The sequence below is a fragment of the Cydia fagiglandana genome, chromosome 13 (genome assembly GCF_963556715.1).
Source record: "Cydia fagiglandana chromosome 13, ilCydFagi1.1, whole genome shotgun sequence".
Classification (NCBI taxonomy): Eukaryota; Metazoa; Arthropoda; class Insecta; order Lepidoptera; family Tortricidae; genus Cydia; species Cydia fagiglandana.
Window position 1 is genome coordinate 4,321,763 of NC_085944.1, and position 27,367 is coordinate 4,349,129.

At 35.0% G+C, this 27,367-nt stretch overlaps 1 protein-coding gene and 1 long non-coding RNA gene across 15 annotated transcripts in view; one reads left to right on the forward strand and one right to left on the reverse strand.

Moving 5' to 3' along the window:
- The window catches only part of LOC134670037 (uncharacterized), a 366,992-nt gene that overhangs the window by 177,889 nt on the left and 161,736 nt on the right, over window positions 1-27,367 (reverse strand). The gene's annotated exons all lie outside the window — the stretch shown is intronic.
- Window positions 311-27,087, forward strand: LOC134670008 (perilipin-4). 14 transcript variants are annotated; one of them, XM_063527656.1, is made up of 30 exons: window positions 311-568; window positions 12,102-12,113; window positions 13,698-13,877; window positions 15,148-15,282; window positions 15,667-15,732; window positions 16,241-16,327; window positions 16,664-16,762; window positions 16,836-16,934; window positions 17,009-17,107; window positions 17,210-17,296; window positions 17,382-17,480; window positions 17,606-17,692; window positions 17,808-17,906; window positions 17,989-18,075; window positions 18,146-18,244; window positions 18,329-18,415; window positions 18,492-18,590; window positions 18,676-18,762; window positions 18,834-18,932; window positions 19,016-19,102; window positions 19,186-19,284; window positions 19,536-19,634; window positions 19,725-19,823; window positions 19,931-20,017; window positions 20,302-20,400; window positions 22,661-22,732; window positions 23,438-23,518; window positions 24,483-24,623; window positions 25,021-25,214; window positions 25,872-27,087. In XM_063527656.1, exons 1-30 carry the CDS (start codon window positions 550-552, stop codon window positions 25,959-25,961), a joined length of 2,874 nt encoding a protein of 957 aa, XP_063383726.1. In that variant the 5' UTR covers window positions 311-549; the 3' UTR covers window positions 25,962-27,087. The 14 variants fall into 14 exon arrangements, with proteins under 14 accessions (XP_063383726.1, XP_063383727.1, XP_063383730.1 ...); XM_063527657.1 differs by lacking the exon at window positions 22,661-22,732; XM_063527660.1 differs by lacking the exon at window positions 19,536-19,634.

Below are 27,367 nucleotides of genomic sequence, written 5' to 3' on the forward strand. Positions count from 1 at the left end.
AACATTAATATTAAAATTAAAGCAAAACAAAATTTGACAAAATGATATTGATAAGAACATAAAATCATGGAATGCGTTTACATTAAGTGTGCTCACAGACATAGAATCCGCGCTCGTGAGTGTGCTGCATTTGCGAATCGTGCGTACTCTTTATTTTATTTACCGGAAGTATACTATAATAGGACCCCTAGAATAAAATGTTGCCAGCCAACAAAAACTACTATATTGGTAGAAAATCACAACGATATTGGCAGCTAGTGCAAATTAAACCGAAGCAGTACCGAAACGCATATTTAAATGACGTCATTGATAAAAATAAAACCGTGTGGACTACTGCGCGGTTCACGTATCAGCCGCATGAAATTGTTTTTCGCTGTTGCTCTAGTTGAACCTTGGAGGTATTTCGAACAGCACTCTTCGCCTACCGAGGCGCAAGATCGTAGTTCAGTGCAAAATTAGAAGTGGTTTAAAAATAAAAAGTTCTCAGTACCTGTGATTTATAAAATTACAATATTTACGTTCAGTGCAGATTTTAATTAAACTTGAAAAATGTTCAGCTCGATTGCAGGTCAGCTTATGTTTTTTTATTCTAAATTTATAGGATTTATTATTAATACGTAATTATTTATAAACTGTTTTATAATTAATTAATTGTAAATTAAGGCGTTTAAAATTAAAATTTCTCTTATATTAAAATTTTGTATAAAATAAGTGTTGATTTTTGTCAAAATTGGTTTCCAAAAAGTTTTGCCCGTCTATAATAAACAAAAGTCATTATTAATATTTAATAAACTTGTTAATAATAGGTAAAATACTACCTATTTACCTATACAACTTAAAAATAGCTAAATGTGTTATTTATTTTCTTTGTTTTTAAATGCTCACCTGACCATCTATTTCTACCACACATTACATAAAGCTAGTTTAATATTTTATTTTATAAATAATCAAAATACATTTTTATAATTTTTTTTTATCTGATAAGTACATAATGAAATATGTACATACATTTTATTTTATAAATAATTAAAATACATGTTTATATGTAATTAATTTGGTAAGTTGTCAGGTTATTTTTATCGCATGTAGTTATAAAGGTAACGCAACACAGTTTCTATTAGCACCTCTGCTTCTATTAGTTTAGTTAGCACATCTTACGTAAATCTACGCTTTGTTGTTAAAATATTTATACTACTTTTGTCATGCAGATAAATAAGTATGTAGCTCCTATATCTTTAGTACTTAACTTTAAAAATACTAATGTATTTTCAATTTCATCACACTCGCTCGGTAAATGTGGAATTGCACGTAGGTTGAGCGGGAGTTATAAAAAAAGCGTTCTCCCTAGGGAGTTATGAAGTTACTATAGTTCGTTTTTTTAGCATTAGAAAGAACTTCGCAGAAGTAAGCTTGTGGTTCCTAATCCGGCACTTTAAGCGGTAATAATTTGAAGTAAATTATATGTATTGACCGTGCTACATTAGATAATTCAATAATTATTAACAATTAAAGAGCCTGATAAAAACTGTACGCTTACTTCTGTGGAGTTCTTTCTAATGCTAAAAAAAACGAACTATAGTGCCATAATTAACAGTTTTTTGTCTTTATACTTAATTTTTGTATCGCAAGTGTGATGAAAAGCATTGTGTGTAACTCGGGGCGTAATAATATTGCAAACTCGAGTCTATAAATCGCTCCGGCAAGCCGTCGCGATTTTACTTACTCTCGTTGGCAATATTCAACTTACGCCCCATGTTGCACAATGTACTATTAGGTAGGTACCTAACTAACTTCGTCTTGCAGCATGAAAGTATAAGAAATTTTTACTAGTAACATTAAACACTTTTGTGCACATGTATCTATAAACCCCCTGGAAGTAGGTAGATCTATTACTGTGCCGGTTCAGATCTATTGTCAAATTTGCGCTATTAGTTTTTATTCTGAAAGTAAGCCACTTAGCTTATTACATGTTTATTTGAAATTGTTTAAGATACTTACCTAATTTTAAAATGATTTTAGGCATGTAAGTATAGGTACCTATACCGTATGGATACTTACGAACGAAACCGACGTTGAAGCTTCAAACTGGATGGTATCATGCCAAAATGCTCGTCTCATCTGCAATGCGGAGATTACTCTGCCGTAAACAAAATAGGCACCCGTCCGACATGTCTTAAAAATCCATTCTCAAAAATATGGCCCTAAAATTCTATACATACCGGGTGTGGCCTGTAATATGAGCCAAAAATTTAACTGTAGGCTATACTCCTCATACTGATCAACATTTGTTCAGCGACTTTTAAAAATAACTTGTAGTTTGATTTTTAATACGCTTTAAAGGTTATTCAAAGACGCAATGTATTGCGAATTTTGTTATATTTAAGGCTTGACAAGCAACGTCACTCACAATGATATGGCGTGGCGATGGCGTCCATTGAAGATAATATTTACTTTGTATGAAAAATAGTTAGTCTAAATACTTGATCATTTTTAAACGTTGTTGAACAAAAGTGTCACCGTTTGAGGAGTAGGTACAATCTATGTTTTAATTATTTGCTCGTGTTACAGGCCACACCCGGTATATACTACCGCCACACAAATGACAAAAAATATTTCTATTTCATATAAAAAAATAGTAAAAAAAAAACTGCTTTACTAGAAAGTTCAAGGTTAAAGTATTCTATAGGTTATGGGCCAAGAATTTTTTATTGAAACTTTCTATAGGTATGTACTTAATTTTATTGTAGGTAATTCTAATAGGTAGGTATGTCGTGCTTTCCTGGGCCAATAAATTATATTATACTTAACGTGTATCGCCTCCTTATTTAGAATAGGTTCCTAGTAAGAGCTTAGTAGTACTTATGTGTTTTCAAGTTTCCTAACTAGGACAACAAGTGATGTGATCACGTCAAGTGAATGAATCGTTCACTCGCGACCGATTACTCCTAGTGTCACGATGACCTTTGCATTCAGTCACATTCCGTGGTTGCGCGGTGCCGGTGACTCATTCACTTATTATTTCTATTAAAACATGGTAGTTACACCATAATTGCTTATAGTTTGGGACTGACCGACGATTTGATTCATTTGATTTTTTTTACCTTAATGTAAGGAATGAAATAAAATGTATGTAAGGTGGATTAAAACAATTTGACAGTCGAAACTAAAAGTACTTACATAATTGTGGTGTACAGTTTTTTTATAATATAGTTTAATGGTTACAAATAGTGATAAAAAATATCGGTTAGCCTACCAATGTACAAAGTGACCTTCTTGAATAGATTAAGTAAAAATTAGCCTTAATGGGTTTTTTATTTTATTTTTTTGTGTTCAGTACGGTGTCGTGACAATTTTATTTCGACGTAAACAATTGGACATGGAGAAGACAGTAAAATATATATATAAAATAGGTTTATTAATTATTTATAATAAAGAATATTAAACACGTAGTTAGTAGGTATTTTAAATTCCAAGCCTTTTCATAAACAACCAGAACTTTGAGAAATATACACAAAGCATTAGTAAATGTTGTCTTTACTAAAATAAAATCGTAATAGATTCCAGTTTTAGTCACGTACTCTGCCAAGCCATGCACATACTACGCAGTACAATTCCACGTTGGTCATTAATTTAATCACACAAAGGCGTAAATATATATCCAGACACGCGTTTGGCGAGGCAAGAATATTTCGATAATTATTTCATCATTTAGCAGACAAACGAGGAGCTTATTTACTATTATGGAATGATCACCTGCTGTGGAATAATATATTTTGGCAAGGAGTCATACGTACAGAATGAGCAATATAAGCCAAAATTAGAATAGGTAGATAACCACACTTAGTCACACTACCTTTCTTATTTAACGACCCAAAGTTCAAACGATAGTGATGATTAAGATTAACACATGTTTTTAGAAGTATAGTTGCTAATGAGATTAATGACAATGAGCTTAATATATGAATCACATTTATTACAATGTTAGTCTAAATTTGTTCGCTTGCCAACGGTTCAAATAAATATTATCTGAGGGCGATAACGTAAGCAAACACCATAGTAATCAGAACCCACTATATTGTGTTGGGTCACGCACCAAACGAACTTACTCTACGAATGTCTGTATCAGGACTATAACCGCGAAAATCGAAGTTCGCGAATTGCGGGCATTTTTCTTTGTCACTCTTATTACGCCTTCATTGGAGTAAAAGAGAAAGATCCCCGCAATTTGCGAATTTCGGTTTTCGCGGTAGCCCCTCAGTACACGTGCACCGAAAAAACTGTGCAGTCAAATGGCCAAGGCTATTTGAGTTATATCTTTATCAAACTTCCGTTTTGCTATTGGTGAACTAGGGCCTGGCCTTTGTTTGTATTATGCGCGAAGTTATTGGTGTTTGCCGAGCTTGCTATAACAGTTGCCGTGTCGCATGAGTCGCTTCGACCTCGGACCTATTACATCTCGTAGTTATCGATTAGGGTCTTAGGTTAAGACTTATGATACCAAAGAATAATACATGACTTTAAAAAAAATATATTCAATTAATTTGAACCTAGCTGCAATCGAAATGATTGAACTGAATGGCTTTTAGACATCCAGTCTAATAAGGAAAACTAAATCAACAATAGGTTTGCACCTTCGCTAAAAAAAATCTAAGCGTTTTTACAACGTAAACAAAAGATAAGGATTGTTTCACCAAGCAAAGGCCATCATAATCAAGCCATAATAAAACCAAAACTCGCTGCAGGCGCGATGACATCATCAAGGTCGGCCGGTCGACTCTACTTAGACATGATACAAATCGTCCGTCCTACTCCTGCACATTAAAACTAAATTAACTGGAAAAGGACCAATTCAAAATTATCATACTTACCTATCACATATTTATTAATATACAAAATGTAGTATATTCCTTACCATGTCGAAACTGGCCACTTTGAAACGAAAATAAAGTCTGGAATGCCAGCCGCGGTATTTTAAGGCCTGTGAAGGGCGCACATGTTTATTAACATATGGGATATTTCATTTCACGAGCATTTCTTGTGTACAGAGGTACTTGAATAACAAACTCATTAGACGAACTACGAACGGAATGGACAAAACAAAATGCAGGATTTTAGAATAGTATTTAGTTTTTAGTTTACTAGGCATTTAGCTTATGAGATTAAACTATTAATGATAAGTAAGTTATGTTGTTTGTTTATAGATTAACTGTACTTACCTAATGATACTGTAACAATAATGTTTATTATAATATGTAGGTACATATAAATACTTCTGACAACATCCTATTTTTCTGAATTGACTCCCATGATGAAAACATAGAGATCATCGTTATTTAAGTGTAAAGTAAATGATCAAATACAATGATTATCAAATCAATTAAATTGACATCACAACACAAACTGTCATAGCCAAAAATAGTCATGTATTCACTGCGCTGAATGATATTAATGCAGCATCAGTAATCATCACAAGAGTTAAGAACTGAATGACTTTATAACGAGATTAAAATCGTAATTGTTCCCAGTCAGAAGGCATAGGTGGTAGACAATGGGTTCCATTGTTTTCAAGGTAAATAGAACAGAGGTCAATCTGAGACTCTTTGTTAGCAGTGTTTCACTGTGAACAGGTAGAGCTATATAGAATAAAGAGACAAGTAGATAAAATTCGCATACTTACTTATAGGTAGCACTCGTAGCAGCTTATGACAAATGCTTAAAATGTTGAAATCATCAGTTAAGTATAAGGACAACAATTTCCATTACCTTTGCATCTGTTACGTAACATCCATTCGTACAATAGTGTTTATTACTAAGTACGTAAGTACTTACCAAAAAATAAAGTTGTATAGATTGTGTATTGTTTAAAATTAAATATGTGCCTTAGTGGGTATGGTTCACTTAGCTCTTTACCAATACACAGATGTACTATAAAAACTTTTTACAAAAAAAAGAAAACCGACTTCAAAAAGGATGAAATAAAATATTATCCTTTTTAAGTCTATGCGTTACCAACTGATATGTTTGAAGTCGGTGCCAAGCCAACTTATGAAGCATACCTACCATGATTTTGGTACGATTCAATAAGTATGTACGTTGGATTGCCTTACACGACGACAATGAACGTACTTTTTGTAGGTACAGTCAACGTTAAAAGTATGTTTACACTTTTCGTCTTATTACAAAAGGAGTAAGGTGCAAAAGTGTAAACATATCTTTGACGTCGACTGTACCTCAGAACACACGATCAAACCTTCTTGGCACAGTCCGTACCATGTTTGTCGGCACGCAAGCGTGGGATTGGGACTGAGTTATTTCCCGTCCCTTATTCAGAGGACTACATTTCAAAATATAAAACAATTCAAAGAATTTACCTTGTTGCCAAATTTCACCTAAATCGGTTCAGTTGTTTAGCCATGAAAAGGCGACAAAGAGGCAGACAGAATTACTTACACATTTATAATAGTTATTAGTACAGTTCTAATGGGATTTATAGTCATAAAGCTGATTATTTTTGACGGGTATTGTTACTACTTGGCTTGGCACCGACTTCAAACATATCAGTTGGTAACGCATAGACTTAAAAAGGATAATATTTTATTTCATCCTTTTTGAAGTCGGTTTTCTTTTTTTTGTAAAAAGTTTTTATTTTTCCATTTTTAGTTTTAATGCATTGTTAAGAGCGCGACGCATGAATGAAAAACAACATCATGATTAACATTAAATGCGTGTACCTACTTTAATAAATATGTAATCAGGAATTTTCTCGAGTCCGTCTGGGAAATTATAATTCCTGTCACTACACTAAATCCATCCTCCGCCCCGCCACTGACCCAATCCCTCAACCCCCCGATAACTCTACCTCACAGCGCATCAACCCCTGATCCATGAACCCCTCGACCCTGAACCAGCAGCCCTTCAACCGCCATTCCCCGACCCCTTAACTCCTAACCCTAACCCCCGATCAGTAGCCTTACCAGCTTACCAAGAGTTTGACATTGATTTATTCGCTAGCGTGTGTGTAACTTACTTTTTTTGCATCTCGCTCGTACTGGCATATTAGTGCGAGCGAGATGCATAAAAAGTAAGTTACGAAGACGTTAGCGTCGCTAACTTAGCGAATATGTCAATGTCAAACTCGTGGTAGGGCTACACTTGCACTACATCAAATTGGCGGTTTTCTGAAGCAAATGCTCGAGTTACTTTAGAAAACACCGAAATCACTTTACACGTGCCTTTAAAAACTGAGGAGTTCCCTCAATTCCTCATGGATTCCATCATCAGACCAGAACCAAAAATAATACGGAAACACCTTGGAGGTAACTCCTTCCAAACAAAAAAAGAATTACTCAAATCGGATCACAGGTGCCGGAGTAATCGCTGAACATACTACATTTCAAAAAATCATCATCATTATCATCAAAACAATCATCATCATCAGGTCTACTTCATCAAAGTGGTGGTTTTCGGGAGAAAATGCTCGAGTTGCTTAAGAAAACACCCAAATCACCATGCATGTGCCTTTAAAAATTGAGGAGTTCCCTCAATTCCTCATGGATTCCATCATCAGAACAGAACCAAATTAAAATGGGACCAACTCGGAGGTAGCTCCTTTCAAACAAAAAAAGAATTACTCAAATCGGACCACGGATGTCGGAGTAATCGGTGAACGTACATAGAAAAAAAAAAAAAAAATAGCCACAACCGAATACAGAACCTCCTCCTTCTATGAAATGGAAGTCGGTTAAAAAGTAAGAAATTAGAAATGTTATCATAATTTGCATAAATAGTCAATAAATATAAAAAAATAAAAGGCAATTTAATGGGCTAGGAGCGTATATCACTCAATACCCAATACATTATTAATCTAAAGAACATGGACACCTGTCACAAAAGCCTAAATTCTTGACTTCGTTATCAATTTACGGTCTACCATTATAATCAATTATTAAACATTGGCGTTTAGTGGTTCAATATTCAAACTGCCAAATAAATTTAAAAAAATGCAAGTTTTTGTTTTCAAAACACAAAAACACCCAATCTACTAAATTCAGAAAAAAAAACATGACTTAAAAATAAACGCTGCAAATTTTTTTTAAATATTTTAATACTCCTCATCTTCCTTACTGATTCGCTACTATCACTAGTAGATATTTGCGAAACCCGTATTTTTTCTTCAGTCCGTGCTGCGAGATGACATCACGGGCGTCGGAATCTGATGTCATGGTAATAGCTGGGCGGATATTATCTCAATTGAGCACTGCTTGCGGGGGACGGAATGTTGTTACCGATCTCATTGATAACACTTAAGTATAGGTGTGCTGCTGCTGAGTGCTCTGCTCGGGAATAGAGCATTCCGATTACGAGCAGTGTTTCCATAGTCGTCCATTCATAGAGAGATTAAGAAAAGTCTTTAACGATTGTGATAGCCCACGAAGTGAAAATGTTATTCTAAACGTCAAACTTCTATAAATTTATGACGTATAAATAACTGCACTGCGTGGGCTATCGAAATCGCTGAAGACTTTTCTTGGTTTAACTCTATCAACTCATTCACGGTATTTTTACCTGTCTAAATGGATCGATCCAGAGAAAATAACATGTAGGTTAGGTAACCCACCTACCTACATTGTGTTGTGGGCGTTGATGCTTTTAGCGCCACGTTCTGTACATATCTACAACATCTATCTTACTATCCACTCACATGCTTGATATTTTTCAGTGACCTCTATTATTATAATAAAATAAGGGTGACAGCTGGTAGCTACAGTTACCAAAAGCATGTGAGTGGCTATTAAGAACTACAATATCAGATTTTGGGGAAATGGGTTGGTATTGGTCTGTTTGGTCGTCCATTCAAATAATTACGTTCAGTCACGTAGCGCACAACACTATTTTCATTTTAAGAAACTTGATAGATAAATTATATTTATCCGGTACAATGTCTGGTTATTACGACTACCGGATTTCTGATATGTGCTACTGATAAATAAAATTAAGCCGTCAATGAGTATTTTTATTTACGGATGTTTTCTTGTTTCGGTACAATATTCAATAAACAGGTAATATCTAATCACATTAGAGTACCGTGTATAAATAATATAGTATGTGTTAATATATGTTGGCATTACGGAAACATTTTTCAGACTGTGGTTTTACATAATATCAGACAAAAAAAACGCATTTAACTGATTTGCAAGATCGAAGTGATCCCATGCATAAAGTGTTCCGTGAACAAAGTTTTGTACAGAACACTAAAAATCAATGTCACATATTATAGTTTCTGTAAAATATCCCGTTCGTGAAAATAGTAGGCAGATACTTTTATCTTCTTCCGTGTGCTTACTACATATGAAGTAATTGAAATTGATTAGCATGATTGAAATACAACAATTGCTTCATATATGTTTTTCGCTACTCACAAGAAAAGTAAAAGTGATATTGAAAATCCATTTCTAACTAACAAAGTAGGCGTGTCAAGTGATAAGTAACCAAAACGTCTAAGTAGCTAACCAGTTTTATTAAGTATATCGCCTAGTTGATTCGATGTCCTAGTGTAGGTCACGTAACGTTCCGCAGTAATAAAACGGTCTAGCCTAGACGGGTCGATACACCTGAAGCTAGACTCGGGGCCGAGACCCAGACTGGCTGTCTGACATATTTAGATGGTTCTTATTGAGTTAATTGAGTAAATAACATGTAACAGTAAATAACATAACACAATACACAAGAGTAGGTGCGTCTAATAATTCTTGTTGTTCTCAATAATATCACATTTCCATTATAGGGCATGTTATGATGTCACAAAGTCGATTAACAGTTCATCTCTAATAGGAGCTTCATGATGGCTACTAACTCATTAATTTCCACGTTTACCAAATTACGCTAAGCAAATTTTCCATCAAGATACTTCACTACCGCATAACAATCAGAACCGATTGTCTACCTACCAATTTTGAAATATATTCAATAGCAATTGTGCTACGTAAAATGTAGTACCGAATCTCCCAACCCAATTGCTTTTGGGATACGACGGGATACCTACTCTTAAAATAAAGTGAGTACATTTGGTAGAGTAAAAGTTATGGTGCCGACATGTAAAACTAAATTGCAAGAAAATCGTTTTTACGGTGCATTATTTTCTTCGCGAATGTACATTTCCCACCATTCTGCTAAAATTGGATTAGCGTTGATCTTGGCGGATATTTATAATCGGCCCATGCGCACATGACGTTATCGGAGCGATGATGCATTGTTGAGAAATTCCACGGACAAGCTAATTGCCATTTATAAGCTTGCAAACTATGTATATTCTTGAGCGATTTCAGATGGTCTCTAAAAGACTACTGAAAAATAAAAATAAAAAAAGTGTTTAGTATTTTTTTTTTTATTACAGTTTTAAAAAGACTTGACAACACTTAAAAAACTAACAAAATGAGCATTAATCGTTAAAAAAACAAATGCAGTGATATACACGCATCAGCATTCAGCTGCTAGTGTATTAAACAATGTAATTAATACGAGTACTATAGTTTACAGGTACCTAAATCAGACGTTACATAGAAAATCACTAATAGCTTGTATTTAAATCAAATTCAATGTTAGTCTCAAGCTTTTATTGTATAACGCAATAGGGCCCTTATCTAAAGTTTGCTTCATAAGCACACTAATTATATGTATATTAATTTGTGCCCAAACTGAAATAAGTAAGTAGGTACTTATTAAATTACTTTAAACGTGTCGTAGTGAATGACCTAGATGTGCCAAAAATCTTAATATAAGCAGGAGTAAATTAATCACTTATTGATATAAATAATTGTACCCATCACGTAGTAACTAGTGTTTTCAATTTTGCAAAAGTTTCAATGTATGCAACATATTTTTTAACTCATACATTTACAGTAGCTATATGTATATTATACCTAGTTTGAAAATGCTTCACTCACAAGTAGTTCAATTTTCAAACCAACCAGAAATCACTTGTAGATATCATATCCAGCTGTCATTTAGTTTGTATGATGTTCAAGTGGTCCTGGAGAGTTATTCAGGGCATCAATCAATCGGTGGTTGTTGCGAAATCGGTCGAGCAATGATCCCGGATCGGTCGACCGACTCCCAAATCTATTTCCATTCGGTTAAAAGAACGGGAACAATGCACGCGCGTGACACTTACCGAGTCAATTACCACTCACTTACACGGGACTTCACTAGTAAGAGTTATCATTGGATTTTTTTTTCTCTGTGTATAACAGACGATTCAAACGAGCGGACAAAGCATATCTACTTAGAGGCGTAAAAAAAATACTTAATTTAATGATTGCCGTGCGGCGAAAAATTGTTATAAATTATAATTTTCACAGAAGGGATGTATTATTATTTCGGATGATACAAAACTATATGTATTTGCTTTGCCTAAAGGACTGGTAGATCTGTGCCCTATGACACTAAGTTTGCCTTTTGTACAATGTGTTTATTGTGCGATTAAATAAATAAATATTTCCTAACAGAGTTATTTTGACCTATTTTTACATCCTAAAAACCTTAGCTCAACCTGCAGCTATATTTAAAAATATATATTAGAATGACGATCTTATTACAAAGCGAAGTGCTTAATTAAATTTATTAATAAGTTATTGACCCCACCCCACCAAGCATGTCCCTGCGAGATTAGTTATAGATTAGATTATGGCTGCAATACCTACTTACTATACATATGTAGTATCCTACTATATAGTTACCTTATCTGCTAAATCATAATTTAGTTAACAAATCTCGTTAAATTATTTAGTTTAAGTTAAGGTACATAGTTTTATGTAGTCATTATTTTAATCTTATAGGTATAACGAATTTCATTATATTCAACACAGTCACAGTACCTTTTCGTATTTTTCGTAGAAAAATATCATAGTAGATTCACGTAATTTTAACACTTATTTAGACATAATGTTGCAAGAAAAACATAATTCTTTATTTTAACATAATTATTATACCACCCAACGATAAACTCACCATATTATGTAGTTGCTAGTTGCCTTGAAGTTTAAATTATATTTATGTAATATAGTTTAAATAATTATACTGTGTGTTTTCACGCTTACTGGTAGACAAAAACCTTGGTGAGTCATAATATGTTTGATATGTTATTAGAAAAAAAACTATGTCCGTAACTAATCCATATTTAACATATATTAGTACTAATAGTAGTACGTATTATTATAGATCTAAATTTAGTCACTGTGAATGGATATGATAAATGGATCGGATAAATCTATTTGTGTATTAACAGAGCCACTTATAATCGTCATGTTTTAATTAACGCGCAGATATCACAAGTAGGTATATATATGCGGAATGTGTTTAATTGTTTATATGTATTTATAATAAGTTCAAAAATATTATAATATAAATATATGCTCTCTGTTATCACAAACGACGTATACGAGTATTATCTGTAAATAATAAGAAATTAATTCAGCAGAACTTTTTCGAATGCTTGTCTTCGTAAAAGTGAAGGGCTTTGGTTTCTGTTGACAAAAACTTTTTATTGATATTTTTTATATGAAACATCCGAAAGATAAAATGTTTATTTAAGTGACACTAGAGTTATCTATGTATATTAGTATTGTTAATAAAAATAAAATAATGATATGGAAAAGTAACACAGTATTAATATAATACTTATTAGTTTCAAGAGAAAGTTGCACGAGGCCCGGGCGCCAGCGATATTGATTTCGGCGTCTCCTTTGCAGCCCGGTCAAGGCCTTCCGTGCAAACTCAACACATGTCGTATCGATTGTCATAAACTACCTCTATGCAGCTGCTACGACTCTCGGCAAGCTCTATAATTACTCTACCAATTGCAAATGCAATGTTGGCTAAAATTCTCGAAGTAAACAGAGGTATTTTAATCAATGACAGCTTATTTATGACGCCGTGTCGTCAGTTTTAAATCGCCGACGTGTGTGGGTGCGACTTGAGACTGAGTAAGCGCTGTCTGCGAACCGGCTTGTTTAAGAATTATTGCGTTTAATCCACCTTAAGAATTAAATCTCCTATATCAACATTATTGCTATGCAATGGATTTTATCGGTATCATAGTCAGTATTAAATTGTAATTTACTCTTTAACCCATAATCACAAAGGGGTGAAATTTTTGAAAGTTTTTGCGTTAGTATCCAAAGAAACATGTTTCTACTCTGGAAGCGCTCGTTATTTACTTATGGACTGTAATTAATGGGGCCTTACTAAACAAATAGGTATATGTATATGTTTATAAGTGTTTCTGAGTATTAGATAAGTACCTAACTAGGTATACATAGGTATATCTGCCCCTTTATCCTTCGACTTCGAACCGTATTGTTTATCTCCTATTTCGGAGAGCTGTCTGCCGCACAGTAAAGTTGTTTACGTCGTTTCATGGCATATAAAACAGCCGTCAAATTATATTGCTCGTTTACATATTTACTTATGCTAATCTATACACGCATCTCCCTCTATAAGAATTTTCGAGTCCTGAAAACAGATTTAATCATTTTGAAATTCCATAACACTTTTAAACGCTACGCTTTACAGAAAAAATGACAGGTCGAAAACTTTCATATTATTATATTGTGTGTATTATGGGCTAAATATTTTATTTTATTCATGTATGACAATACCAATTAGTCTTAATAATCTAATAAATATTATTTGATGTCCAGGAGCCTTCCGAAGCATCGGAGAGAAGACAGCGTCGCTCTTCGAGCGCAAGAAGAAGGATGTAGAACAGGTGGCTTCGGAGAAGGCTCAGGACGCCGCCCACGTCGTGGAAGACCAGGTCAAGAAGGCAGGGGAGCTAGTCGGTGGAGCGCAGGCGTCTGCCAATGACGCGGCGAGCTCAGGTAAGGAAGAAGGATATATGTCGATTATAATGATAATTAGTGGAGACCAATAACAAAGCTTCTCGGGTTAATCAGTCTGATTCGCCTCAATGTTAAAGATTAGGTGTGGAAAGATGATTGGGGAATAGGGGCTACCGTATTTTGCGCCACAGTGATGAATTCAGCCGTGGTAGTCCCCATTAGCATCGCGCAGAAGTTAGCCAAAGGGAAATTAAGTGTTTTACTTTGGAGTCAGCTAGTCAACGCAAAAGTTGGCAAAGCGTCTAGCTGTATGGATGTTGAACATCTTATTGTGGAAGTCTAAGAATGATTGAGGTGATTCAGAATGAGTGTTGCACAGAAAATAAGCGATGACGCGACTTGTCCATATACCAGCAAAATGAGTTGTAAACATTTCCGGTTACCATTTGTCCCAGTTCTTGACATTTACATCTTATGTTAATTATTTTACTGTTTCCAATTTCACAATAGTTCGAAATTCATTTACCTACATACGTATGTATATCTTTATAGATCAATTTATGGATTTTTCTTGTAGTTTGCATTCGTTTCTTGCGGTTTTTAAACCCGAGTGCTAATATTTTTTTAATAATCATGACTATTAAGCGCGTCTTGAAAAAACCACAAATATATCGCTGATAGGTATTTAAAACTGTTAAACTCATAAACTGACTAATGTTAAAGTCGTTTAGCCTAAATTGTATATTGCATAACTAGCGTGGTTTATGTTAGACAGACAATCAGTAAATGTAGTACAGTGATAAAGGGACCGTATCGATTTATGCCCGTCGATTGCATTCCTCGAACCTAAATAATATACCTATTTATAATATTTTCGAAGTCCATAATTCTAAAAGAGGGGAAGATTATTGGTCCCATTGGTACTAGAACATAAATAGTTATGACTTGAACCACTCTAGCCGTCTAGCGCTTGGAATGTTAGGTAGTAACATCATAATTAAATGTTAATAAACTAGTTATACGACATTTTTTGTCCAATATTGTAGGTTTTAGCAACTTCCTTAAATTTTTAAGTTGTTTATAAATGGGCGTTTACAACTGTTTACAAACATAAGTACCAAAAAACAAATGAATATCACGGGCTAATTTTATACCAATCGACCAAGTCCTATACATACTAATGATACGATAAATATGATACTTGATATGATGAATATGATATGATATGATATGATAATACCCATAAAATTCACAACCAGTGTATCCAAAATATTCCCAAGGCCCTTTTTGACTCATTGTAACCTTGCAGCCAACGCCGCCAAGAACTCAGCCATCGATGCCCTCGACAAGGAGCTATCGAAGGTGTCCCTGGCGGCTGGAGAGGCGCAGGACGCCGCCAACCGAGCCGTCGCTGATGGCAAGAAGGTCGTCGACACTGCTAAAGGTGCGTGCTAATAATTTTATTATATTATACTGATCATATTCGACGAGAGTCTAAAGGCCGGAATAAGCTGCCTCGAAGTTAGTCAGCGTATAAAAGAACTTACTTAGGTACCTATCCATAAACACGAACCCTGAAATAAATATAGTAAAGGATAGGTACACCAATTACGAGATCCAGATTTATCTAAACAGGCTGGTGAATATTTTTGGATGCAGTTTGAACGAGGATCTTTTCAAAGTAGTTAGTACTTTCAGATAACGAGATATGGACAGCAGAATAAGTTTAACTGAAGACTTCATAGATATGAGTACAAGTTCTCTTAATATCTCTTTATCTTTTGCACCTAAAGCTTTTTCTTATTTTCTTTTTTTGCACTCTTCCTAGATACAATTGCAACAACCGTAGATAATACCAAAAAATCAGCAGAGGCGGCAGTCAACGCAGCTAAAGGTAAAGTTACTTTTATATCAACATAACTGAGTATTTTGAGCACAGAATTCTTCTTTTAATACTAACAACTATCTCTGTACTTCTTGCTGTAGTGAAATGTTCACAAGCGGTGAGCACGTGAAAAAACTAAGGTGGTGGATGGGTGAAAGGTAAACGAACTCATAAGGTCTTTAACTCTTTAGTGTCGTCAGCCAGGTTTGACCGCAGTCTGGGCTTCGGCCAAGATGTAGAGTACGCGGGGGTGTTTAGATCATCCGTGGCACATGCCGCTAGTTTCCATTACAGTTTTATAGTGCATCATTCATTAGATATTTTTATGTTATTCGTTAGATAGAGTATACAATTTTTTTATGTAATTTTTTGAAACAATATAAATAGTCCCAAGATTAATTGTTGAATCGCATCACACTGCACTTAGTTTATTACCGAATTATATCGCATTACATACATAACCATCTCGTAGTTTAGTAGACTGCAATTTTTTTTTTATTGGTCTGCCGTTTTGTAGAGACTCTATCGAGCACAGTAGACACCACACAAAAAGCCGCGCAGAGCGCCCTCGACACTGGAAAATCGTACGCCACTAGTGCCAAAGGTTCGTAGTGAAGTGCCATCAAATTGGTGCCTAGCGTTTGATAAAACGTTATTGATATTAACGTACGTTACACCCTAATGTCATATGGGATTGGATAGGTACCTACTTTATTCAGCATACGTGATTTTTTAAATGTTTATATTTACATCGATATAGGTTTACTTTTAACAACCGTAAAATGGATTAGGTAAATTATAAAACATCGAATTTTTATATACATTAAGTATGCGGAACAACGTTATGTGAAACAGTTTTATCAAACATTACGCACCGCACCCTTGTCAAACACATACAATTTTTGTTTTACTTTTATTTATTTAAAGTTTTGCTTTGTAGATACCGTTTCAAGCACAATCCAAAGCACTGTAGATACAACACAAAAGGTAGCCCAAACGGCCGTGGACACAGGCAAAACTTATGCTACAGCCGCAAAAGGTATAGAATCAAATCTTACGATTATCTTTTTTATATTTTTGACTTTTTATTAATGTATTATTTTGTTGCATAGATACAGTATCGAACACTGTCCAGAAGACAGTGGAGGGTACTAAATATATTACACAAAGCGCTGTTGATAAGAGCAAAGGTTGTGCTGCCAGCGCAAAAGGTACCAATTGTTTGTATTGAGTCGTACTAACAAGTGTGGTTAACATTTTGTGTTTTATTATTGTGTGACATTAGATACGGCCCAGCACACGCTCCAAAGTACCCTGGACACGTCAATGAGCTATGCATACTCGGCTTATGATATCGGCAAATCCTATGTTGATAGCGCTATAGGTATTAACGCTTTATAATTTTTTTGCCAGCATTATTTTTAATTGCTTCGTACGTTTTTAAGTTTATTTGAACAATTTAGTTATTCTTTTGTTTTTCTCGTAGATACAGTATCATATACTGTAGATAATACTAAAAAAGCTGCGGAAAGTACAATCGAAACCGGCAAAACATACGTCGATTCAGCCAAAGGTAAAAATTATAAAAAAATACATTCTATTATGTGTTGTCAGCTTTTTATGATGTCTTATAAGTATGTGTTTGCTTTCGCTCGTAGATACTATTCAGAGCACTGTACATAGCACTGTAGATACAACGAAGCACGTTGCTCAATCTGCGTTAGAAAAAGGGAAGGGTTATGTTGACAGTGCCAAAGGTACGTAAATAATTTCGGAACATTAATTTATTAAAATTGAAAAATTATCTTGAGTACTTTATTGATGACTAATTCATATATTGTAATTCGATTCCATTTTAAACATACGTAATTAAAATTTATAGATACAGTAGCGAGTACGGTAGATACGACCAAAAAAACAGCAGCGGCCGCGGTAGAGACAGGCGTATCGTATGCCGGTGCTGCTAAAGGTAAAACCCTCTACCGTTTTTTCTTAATAACTTGCTGCAAATAAATTTTGCTTGATAAATTAGTAATTCCAAATTCGATTAGGCTATAAAACTGATTATTTTAAATATATTTTAGACACAATTGCAAACACTGTCAGTAGCACAGTAGATGTGACCAAAAATGTAGCCGCTTCAGCAGTAGAAAAGGGAACCTCAATTGTAGGAAGTGCTAAAGGTATTATTTTGTCTAACATTGTGTTTGTTTTTTTATTTAATTATTTTTGATTATTACTGTTAAAATTAAAATAAACCCGTAGGTACTGTTGTCAATACTGTAGATGCAACTAAAACAGCGGCAGCTACGGCTGTTGAAACGGGGTCTTCGTATTTAGCCTGTGCTAAAGGTATATTTATGATTTACATTTTTTAGATACATATTTTTTATTTTTCTTTCAAATGTTTATTTCATTTTAGATACTGTTTCAAATACTGTTCATAGCACAGTAGACACAACTAAAAATGTAGCCGCATCCGCTGTTGAGAAGGGTTCAGCATTAGTAGGAAGTGCTAAAGGTACAATTTCTGTTGCTCTGTAGTCCATTAATTTAGTTGGTTTCATTGATTCTGTCTTACAAATTAAAAACGTATTTCTTGTAGATACCGTTGCTAATACCGTAGATGCGACCAAAACCGTAGCCGCATCTGCTGTGGAAACAGGCACTTCTTACTTAGGAAGCGCAAGAGGTACCTATACCTGTTCAGTTTGTGTAAATAAGTTTTTTTATTTTTATTTGAATTTTATTTTTTTTGTTTCTTATAGATAATGTCGCAAACACAGTTCATAGTACTGTAGATGTAACAAAGAATGCCGCGGCTTCCGCCATTGACAAAGGTTCAGCCTTAGTCGGAAGTGCTAAAGGTACAAACATATTGAAAGTTTAAAACCAAAAATTCGATTTACAAATTAAAATAAGTATTTTGACGGGGTTAAATTTTTTTTGTAGATACCGTTGCCAGTACTGTAGATGCTTCTAAAAATGCAGCCGCGTCTGTGGTTGAAACGGGCACTTCGTATTTAGGAAGTGCTAGAGGTATTTAAATTTTGTTATTCTGCCCATTTTTATTTTTTATTTTAGTTTTTTATTATTTATTAAATTTTTAGATACTGTAGCAAACACAGTCCATAGTACTGTAGACGTAACAAAGAATGTAGCGGCGTCAGCTGTTGAAAAGGGCTCAGCATTAGTAGGAAGTGCTAAAGGTACAAATTATTCAACTGTATCATTATAGTACATGAATTTGTTTCTCTTCTTCATATCATTACATTTATAATAATATTTGTAGATACCGTTGCCAGTACTGTAGATGCTTCCAAAAATGCAGCCGCTTCTGCGGTTGAAACGGGCACTTCGTATTTAGGAAGTGCTAGAGGTATTTAATTTTTGTTATTCTGCCCATTTTTACTGTAAGTTTTTTATTTATTTTGGTTTTCTTATTATTTATTTAAATTGTAGATACTGTAGCAAACACAGTCCATAGTACTGTAGACGTAACAAAGAATGTAGCGGCGTCAGCTGTTGAAAAGGGCTCAGCGTTAGTAGGAAGTGCTAAAGGTACCAAATATTCAACTAAATCACTATACTACATTACTTAATTTGTTTTTTTCTTCATATCATCACAAACTAAAACTGTGACATCGACCGCTGTAGAAACGAACAGTTAATATTTAGGAAGTGCTAAAGGTGCTTTTATAATTTATTCATGTATAATCATTATTACGTTTTCATATTTAAATCTAATAATAATACTTTCTTCAGTGTTATTAGTTTTTCTTATTAAGATATTAAATTACTGAATATTATAGATAAGGTGGCCAACACAGTCCATAGTACTGTAGATGCAACAAAAAATTTAACAACATCTGCCGTTGAAAAAGGCACATCGTATGCAGGCGCTGCTAAAGGTACTCTATTAGAACCTATTATTCAATGAAATAGTTGGTGAATAAATTATGATTTAATAGAGTAATACTGATTGTAAAAATTATTTGTAGATAGCGTAGCGAGCACAATTTCTAGTACAGTAGACGCTACTAAAAACGTCACGGCATCTGCTGTTGAGACCGGTTCCTCATTTGTAGGCAGTGCCAAAGGTAATTTATTTGTGTTAACGATTTAATATCCATCATTTCCTTTTTATTTGTTTTTACTTGTTTATAAATTTATTTATTTTATTTTATCGTTTTTATTTTATTTTTAGACACTCTTGCAAATACTGTAGACGCAACCAAGAATGCGGCGGCGTCCGCTGTTGAAAAGGGAACGTCTTTAGTAGGAAGTGCTAAAGGTACTAGTTAGCTATTGTTTACGTCATTTTGTGATTAACCCTTAGGTTACATAATTACTTAAATCTAAATACAATTTTCACTTTTTTGTTTTCATTACATTACAATATTTGTAAAAGGCTTCTTGTTTTAAAAAAAAATGAGCAGATAGAAAAATAAGTACATACTTATTTCACAAAAAACGCTTAGCTATTTAAAAACTTTACCTTATCATTACATCTTAGTCTTAAAAATGGGAACACATATTAATTTTATCTTTATGTTAATTTTCGACATTGCTTTGTAGATACCGTAGCAAGCACAGTACAAAGCACTGTAGATACGACTAAGAGCTTTGCCGGTAACGTGGTGGATAAGGGATCGTCGCTTGTTGGAAGCGCGAAAGGTATGCAACCATTATCATACAAATGGCGCCAAAGTTATACACCGTGTTTTTGTTGAATTCCGATAACTATGGCATCGTGCAGCGTTCGTTCTATGTAGGTATATTACTCGGCTGCAAAATCATCTAAAAAATATACAGAGGTATTTCAGCTGACTGCATAGTTGAAAGAAAAGAGTTATATACAGGGTGAAATTTAAATCACTGGCCAAATTGAAACACCCGAAAGAACTCGAAAAAATATTAAACACGTGTTTTTTCTTTTAATACCGCTCAGTACATTTTTTTCGAAATAACTCATCATCAAGTTGTCCTAAAAACCTCGTACGTTATGGTGAACCGACAACTACCCACTACACCCGCTTCTCTCTTATCAGTTAAGGTCATTGACACCCCGCCCCTCCCGCTGTTTGCAATCGCGTCACCAATTATGAACCCTATTGCAGCGAGATAAGACGCTTACCTACTTTAACGGGCTTTCCTTCATACTTTAACGGGCTTAGAACCGTCAAAATGCAAAGGCAACCCATTTTTAATTTAAAATGTTATTTCTGACTAATGATTATTAACAAAACGTCCGTGGCTTAAAAACAATGAGTGAAAACTAGGTCAGGAATCTTTGCATTCAGGCGTATTTAAAAAATTGAATCAACTTATGTACTTACATTTGATTAAAAGTCGACGCAATTAACGAAAGTCCCACGAGATGGTACTCTTGGATTCAATCCTTGTCTGCGAAGGCGTGGAACTGATTCCATTTCGTATAATCTTTGTGCACCACGTAAACACTCACCACTTAATAAATAACACCGTACCATTTCGTAATATTCCCGGTTCGAAATCATTTTTTTAAACCTTAGTACGCGCGCGATTATTATTTTAAGGTTGGCGAGTGACGAGTGACTAATCATTTATGCTTACCGTTATGTTTACCGCTAGCACGGAATGGTTTAGACTACCCTCGAAATTGAAAAACCTGCCTACCATCGCCAACACTAACTGGGTGGACCCTATTGCAACGATTATAAGGTTTAGTGTAGGTCAGATAAGGGTTTTGCTGATGTTGTTGTTAAAACCTACAATAGGTTTGTTTACATTTGTGGTAATAGGGTGACCACAAATCGTGGAAAATATTTAAAAATTGAAAAATGAAAATTAAAAAAAAATGTACTCTTTTTTTTCGCTAAGTAGATTCCTTAAGTGTAACCTAGTGCCGGGAATGAATATGGCCAGTGATTTAAATTTCACCCTGTATGTATAAGACAGTTAAAATAAGATATTTGGTTATTTTAGGAATAAAATGAATAATAAAACTGCTCATACACTTGTTCAATAAATTAAAAGAATATTATTAAATTATTGGTATTTACTTACCTACGCCAGATTTCTACACAATCTTTCAATTCGTTAAAAAATAACTATGTACCTAGAGATTATTATTCTGTAATACTGAATTGGGGTGACGATTTTTTACTCGTAAAATCCCCAGATAAAAATAATTGTTAAATAATAAACAGGTAACAAAATAACAGATTACTGTTTAGGTACTTATATTATTTAACGATAAAAAAATATAGGTACCTTAACTGTACAATCTACTGGATATAAATAGACTTTATTTGACAACATAAAAATAATAATTCTTCGTTATCAGAATTTACAAAAACATGAGCAAACTAAAGGCAAGCAGGCGCATGCGTCGTGATTCTCAGCAAACAAACGGACACGTCGGCGTGTCTGGCGTTTCGCATTGTTTATTCTCATTGCTTATTCTCGAGTGACCCTCTATCGTGGTCACCTTTGCACTTTACAATGCTATTAATAGATTGCAGTGCAAGGTACAACAGAAAGCATCTAATGGCTGTATACTTTCCAAAACTGTTTCATGCATAGGGTTACTATACTACTTATATTTCGTTTCGTAGAATTTTATTCAGAATTTTTGAAGAGGCAAGCTAACTTTTTTCCTTTGTATCTCTTTGGGACTGTTACACGATATCTTAAAAGTAACAATAATTTCAAATTAACAAAACAAAAACTCTACGAAATGGGGATGGAATGATTTCGAAATTCTGTTACGGTGATTCATGTCCAAAATGTATTCTTCCTTCTACCTATACTTCATGCTAATTGGCAACTTAAGTTTTTATCAATCTTTGAAAACACTAGCAAAAATCATTTTATCATTTTACTTACTTTAAGTTGCATGATTTTTTCTTCCTTTATTTTCCACTAATTTTCTTTTTTCCTGCACTTTCCGTAGACCTAACAAGCTCGATTTATAATACTGAAAATACTGAGGTTTCTTCAGAGGACGTAGCAGAAGATACTAATGGTAACTATTCTCTTAATCTCTTGCTTTATAATAATATTTCATGCACCTGCTTCTATCTATACAAGAACTTAGTTGGTTATATTAATTTCGGCGATAAACTAAGTTCTTGCGCATATTTCTCACTTTTCCTCATCTTTGCTTGTAGTGATGTGCCGAGACTCATACCTACTTTTTGATTTTGCTAGTATTGAAAATAATTCTCGATAACGTTCTCTATAAAGTTACGCAAAAGTCTTATTTAAAGTGCTCAAGGTGGCCGCCGACATATAATTTAAAAAAATGTCAATTTTCAAATCACTATTTGAAAGTATTGTCTAGTTGCAGCTTAGTCAGCAAATAATTTCAAGTGTACCTGTGAAATACCTTTGAATATGATAGTCTCCTTAAATAATTTATACAATAAATACATTGAAAAAACTAGTTAGTATACAAATAAGGTATATTTGTAGTACGTATCCCAAAAGAAATATCATTTCAGTTATGGAGAACCTAATCGAGAACGATAACCATTCATCCTCTTATTTCTCGCAATTATCGACAAGGGCACATCACTATTTCTTTGCAATCACAGAACGCATCCAAAATGGCGTCTCATCCGCTTTGATCCAGACCAATGGAGTCGCTGGCAGCATCCACGGTTTGTATTTGAATTGTGCCATACAGGTGTCGGTCGATAGTTTGTAAAATATGTTATAACATTTGTAGATGGAATTCAAAGCAAATTCAGCTCTACAAAGGCTACTGAGGCGGCGGAGAGTTGCAAGAAAGTCGCTGAAAATACGACTGGTACTTGAGTTTTCGGCGTTGTCAGCATTTTTGTTTGAATACTAAAAAGACATTGAAATGCTAATTAAGAACATCGAAATATATGGAAACATTTTTTAAGGAACAACTCTATATCTTTCGATGTGCTATGTCATGTTGTCATGTTATATGTGTGGGTTCATAATTCATATCAACCGTTATGGCTCCTCTACACGATGGGCCAACGCCCCGGCCACTCCAAGGGACGCATTTATGCGTTAGAGGGAGCAAGTGATATTGATATCTCATTCTACCGCATGGCTGAGTCCCTTGGAGTGGCCGGCGTTGGCCCATCGTGTAGAGGAGCCAGACCACATTGATATGTCTAATATACCGACTGTTTCTCATTTGTGTGACATTTAACTTCGTGTGTTTTATGACTTTTATGTGAGTTACAATCTAGAATTAATGCGCTTGAACATAACACTCCATTATTAAACTAACCGTTATTTAAGAGAGTATAAACATTTCATTTCCTTATTGAAATATGTAGATTTCATTTCTGATATTCTGACTGCATGGAGTGGAATTTTATCATGGTCTGTATTATTCTATGGAGTTACGACAACCATACCTGGTGCTGACTAGATAGACTGGGACTCCAAACAGTAGTTCCCAGTAGCAATCACTAAAATCACACTAAAATAGGTTAGCGGAAACTCGGGGAATCACCCAATGATCCTTGAGCGCCGAGAATCACTCACCATCCATGTTCTTATTACTGACTCGCCCACTAATGTGAAGCGTTATGCCCGCAACACAAGGCCTAATTTTTTGAAAAACTTTCGTGCTGCATTTCTTTATTTAATCCCGCAAACGAAACTGGCAGTTACATAACGCAAAGATCAACCAAAAAGGCAATGACGGCAATGACAATGAATGATTTAGACCTCTCCTAAATCCTCTCAAACATTTTATTACATTCTCATAAAATATTTTCTCGCAGACACGATCCACTCGACGGTAGACAGCACAAAGAAGGCGGCAGAGGAGGCCAGAGCGCAGGCAGCGAAGGCCGCCGAAGACGCCAAGGAGAAGGCCCGACAGGCCGCGGAGGCCGCTGCTGCTGAGGCCAAGAGGGCTGCCAGTGAGTAGCGATGGCATTTCTATGATTTATTATTCTATCACTCACTAGTTATTCCAACTGATAAAGATAATATCCGAACGTCTCCATTATATTGATATTATAGTTGCTTCACGGTAGTACTATTAGTTATTCTGTGGTTGCTTTAATGTTACATCCAACTTCCTATTTTAATAATCCGTCTTCTTAACAAATAATTCCCTAAAGTAACAGTTATCTGCCAAATTTGTAAACTCTCCTCCTCAACAATATGTACACATTAAGGCAAGATGATAGTACCTACCATATGGCGATTAAATATAGCACAAATAACTGTAATTGCATGCACAACTGTCAAACTTGTCTGTGATGAAATTTTAACGAATATAACTGAACCAATCACTCATCTCCACAATTCCAGACGTAGCGATGGAAGAATCCAAAAAAGCAGCCGAGAAAGCTGCAGCGGACGCCAGCAACGCCGTGAACAGTACCGTCGACAACACGCTGAAGCGAGTGGAGGCCGCCGCCGACGAGGGCATCAAGAACGCCGGACACGTCGTCGACTCCAAGATCAAGGACGCCGACAAATACCTCAGCGGCAAGCGCGACGCGGTAAGTGTTTTAGAGATTGCAGCGTAGACAAACGATGGAGTGGAGGCCCCGCCGACGAGGGCATTAAGAACGCCGGACACGTTGTCGACGCCAAGATCAAGGACGCTGACAAATACCTCAGCGGCAAGCGCGACGCGGTTAGTGTTAGAGATTGCAGCGTAGACAAACGATGGAGTGGAGGCCGCCGTCGACGAGGGCATCAAGAACGCCGGACACGTCGTCGACGCCAAGATCGAGGACGCCGACAAGTACCTCAGCGGCAAACGCGACGCGGTAAGTATTAGAGATTGCAGCGTAAACAAACGAATGGAGTGGAGCCTGCCGCCGCCGAGGGCATCGAAAACCAAGAACGCCGGTGACGTCGTCGACGCCAAGATCAAGTGCACCGACCGTTCTAGGCGTATTTGGCATTTTAGATAATATCTGTCTACATAGCTACGTAACTGTCATACTACTACTAGCATCGTCATGCTACTTAATAGCTATGAAGCTGCATAGATCTTTGCACTGAGAAAGCACTTTTTATTGCAAACAGATGTTACAGCACCGCGAACACGCTTAAGCAAGAGGCCGACGACGGCTAAAATCAATAACCAATTAAAATTGCTTCTTCTGATATTACGAGCACATTATAACGTGTAATTACCTTGTTCACAGCTGGCATCGAACCTGTCGACGGCAGTGCACGATGGCTCCGAGGGTGCCGCCGGTCTGCTGAGCAAGGGTCTCGCCGCCTTCCCTAAATAAAGCAACCAGCGGGCTCCCGCCGTGTACCTGCATTCAAGCTCCGTTCTACTGGAATCGCTAAACCACAGTCCATAGACGTGTCAGCATCACCCTCCATAGACATTTCTTTGTTTTTCTTATCATGTTTAACAAGCCTCGTTCGAAGGGTGATTCTTTCATACAACTCTGCTGCATGTATTTACATTTTAACTTAAAATGGGTTATATGATGCGATCTTTCTTTTTCCTGTAGCCATTGTGTAGGGTGCAGCAGAAAAATTGTGTTAAACATGTCACATTTCTGATATGATTTTGCCTTGCATCTTATCCAGAATCATAATGATTCATAAGATTTTTTGGTAACAGAATTTACAAAAATCATAAAGTTTATATGACAAAAAAAGTAATCTATCTGTAACATAATTTTCGTTCTGTAGTTGTTTATTGTTTTATATTTATCAACTGCTGGTACAATTAGTTTTAAGTTACCTAAGATAAAATTAATTTAAGTTTTACTCAATAAATGTTATTACTTTAGTAAGAACAAACCTTATATATTACTACACAATGCATTTAAATTGCGTTTTTTATATATTTTCTTTAAAAAAATATTTGACATCTTTTTACAATATTTAATGTCTTAATATTGACAATATTATCTAAGTCACAATGTAATCTCAGTTTTTTGTTTTCATAGCAATATTCTATAATTTATAACTTTGCTATGTATAGTGTAAGTTATGATAGGATCTGTACCTATTGAACGTATTTATACCATGCCTATTTAATTTGAGCGCCGTGCTTTGCTTGATACCGTCCAGCAGCCTTATACAACAAAAAAGTAATAAAAATAATACAAAGAACAGTACATTTACTTAATGATATATACTGCTTAGCAGCTCCTATCTTTTAGACATCAGATTCTACAAAAGTTAAGATATATTGTGCATTGCTGTACTTTTATATATTTTATTGTCAGACATAATATATTTTATTGTTGCCTAATGTACATTACAGTTAAATTTATTATACTAATGCACGAAAAAATATTACGCATTTTCATAAACATGAGGTATATTTTACTGTTAACAATTTCTTTATTGTTTATTGTCAACTTATCAGTGTCGTAATAAATAAATTACCACCCATTTATTTTCTTTTTATTTGCTTGTAATAATAAAAATAGCGGAGGCTAGTATAAAAATATTTACCCTACTCTACTCGACTAATAGGTACAAAAAAGAATTTTAAATGGTAACATAGTATTTATTGACATAAAATTACACCTAAAATCACATTAGAACTAACAAAAGTAAATTAAACTAAGAATTAAACAAACTAAACTAAAACTACCTAAAAAGCAAAAGCCTACAAACAGAAAAATTATTACTAAACTGAAATGTAAAATTTAAAATAAGGAGAACGGAA

What these genes read in the sequence shown, in the direction of transcription:
- LOC134670008 (XM_063527656.1), top strand. An exon ending in TTGTGCTGCCAGCGCAAAAG is followed by an intron (nt 16,935 to 17,008) that starts GTACCAATTGTT and finishes GTGTGACATTAG; the next exon opens with ATACGGCCCAGCACACGCTC. An exon ending in GTATTTAGCCTGTGCTAAAG is followed by an intron (nt 18,076 to 18,145) that starts GTATATTTATGA and finishes ATTTCATTTTAG; the next exon opens with ATACTGTTTCAAATACTGTT.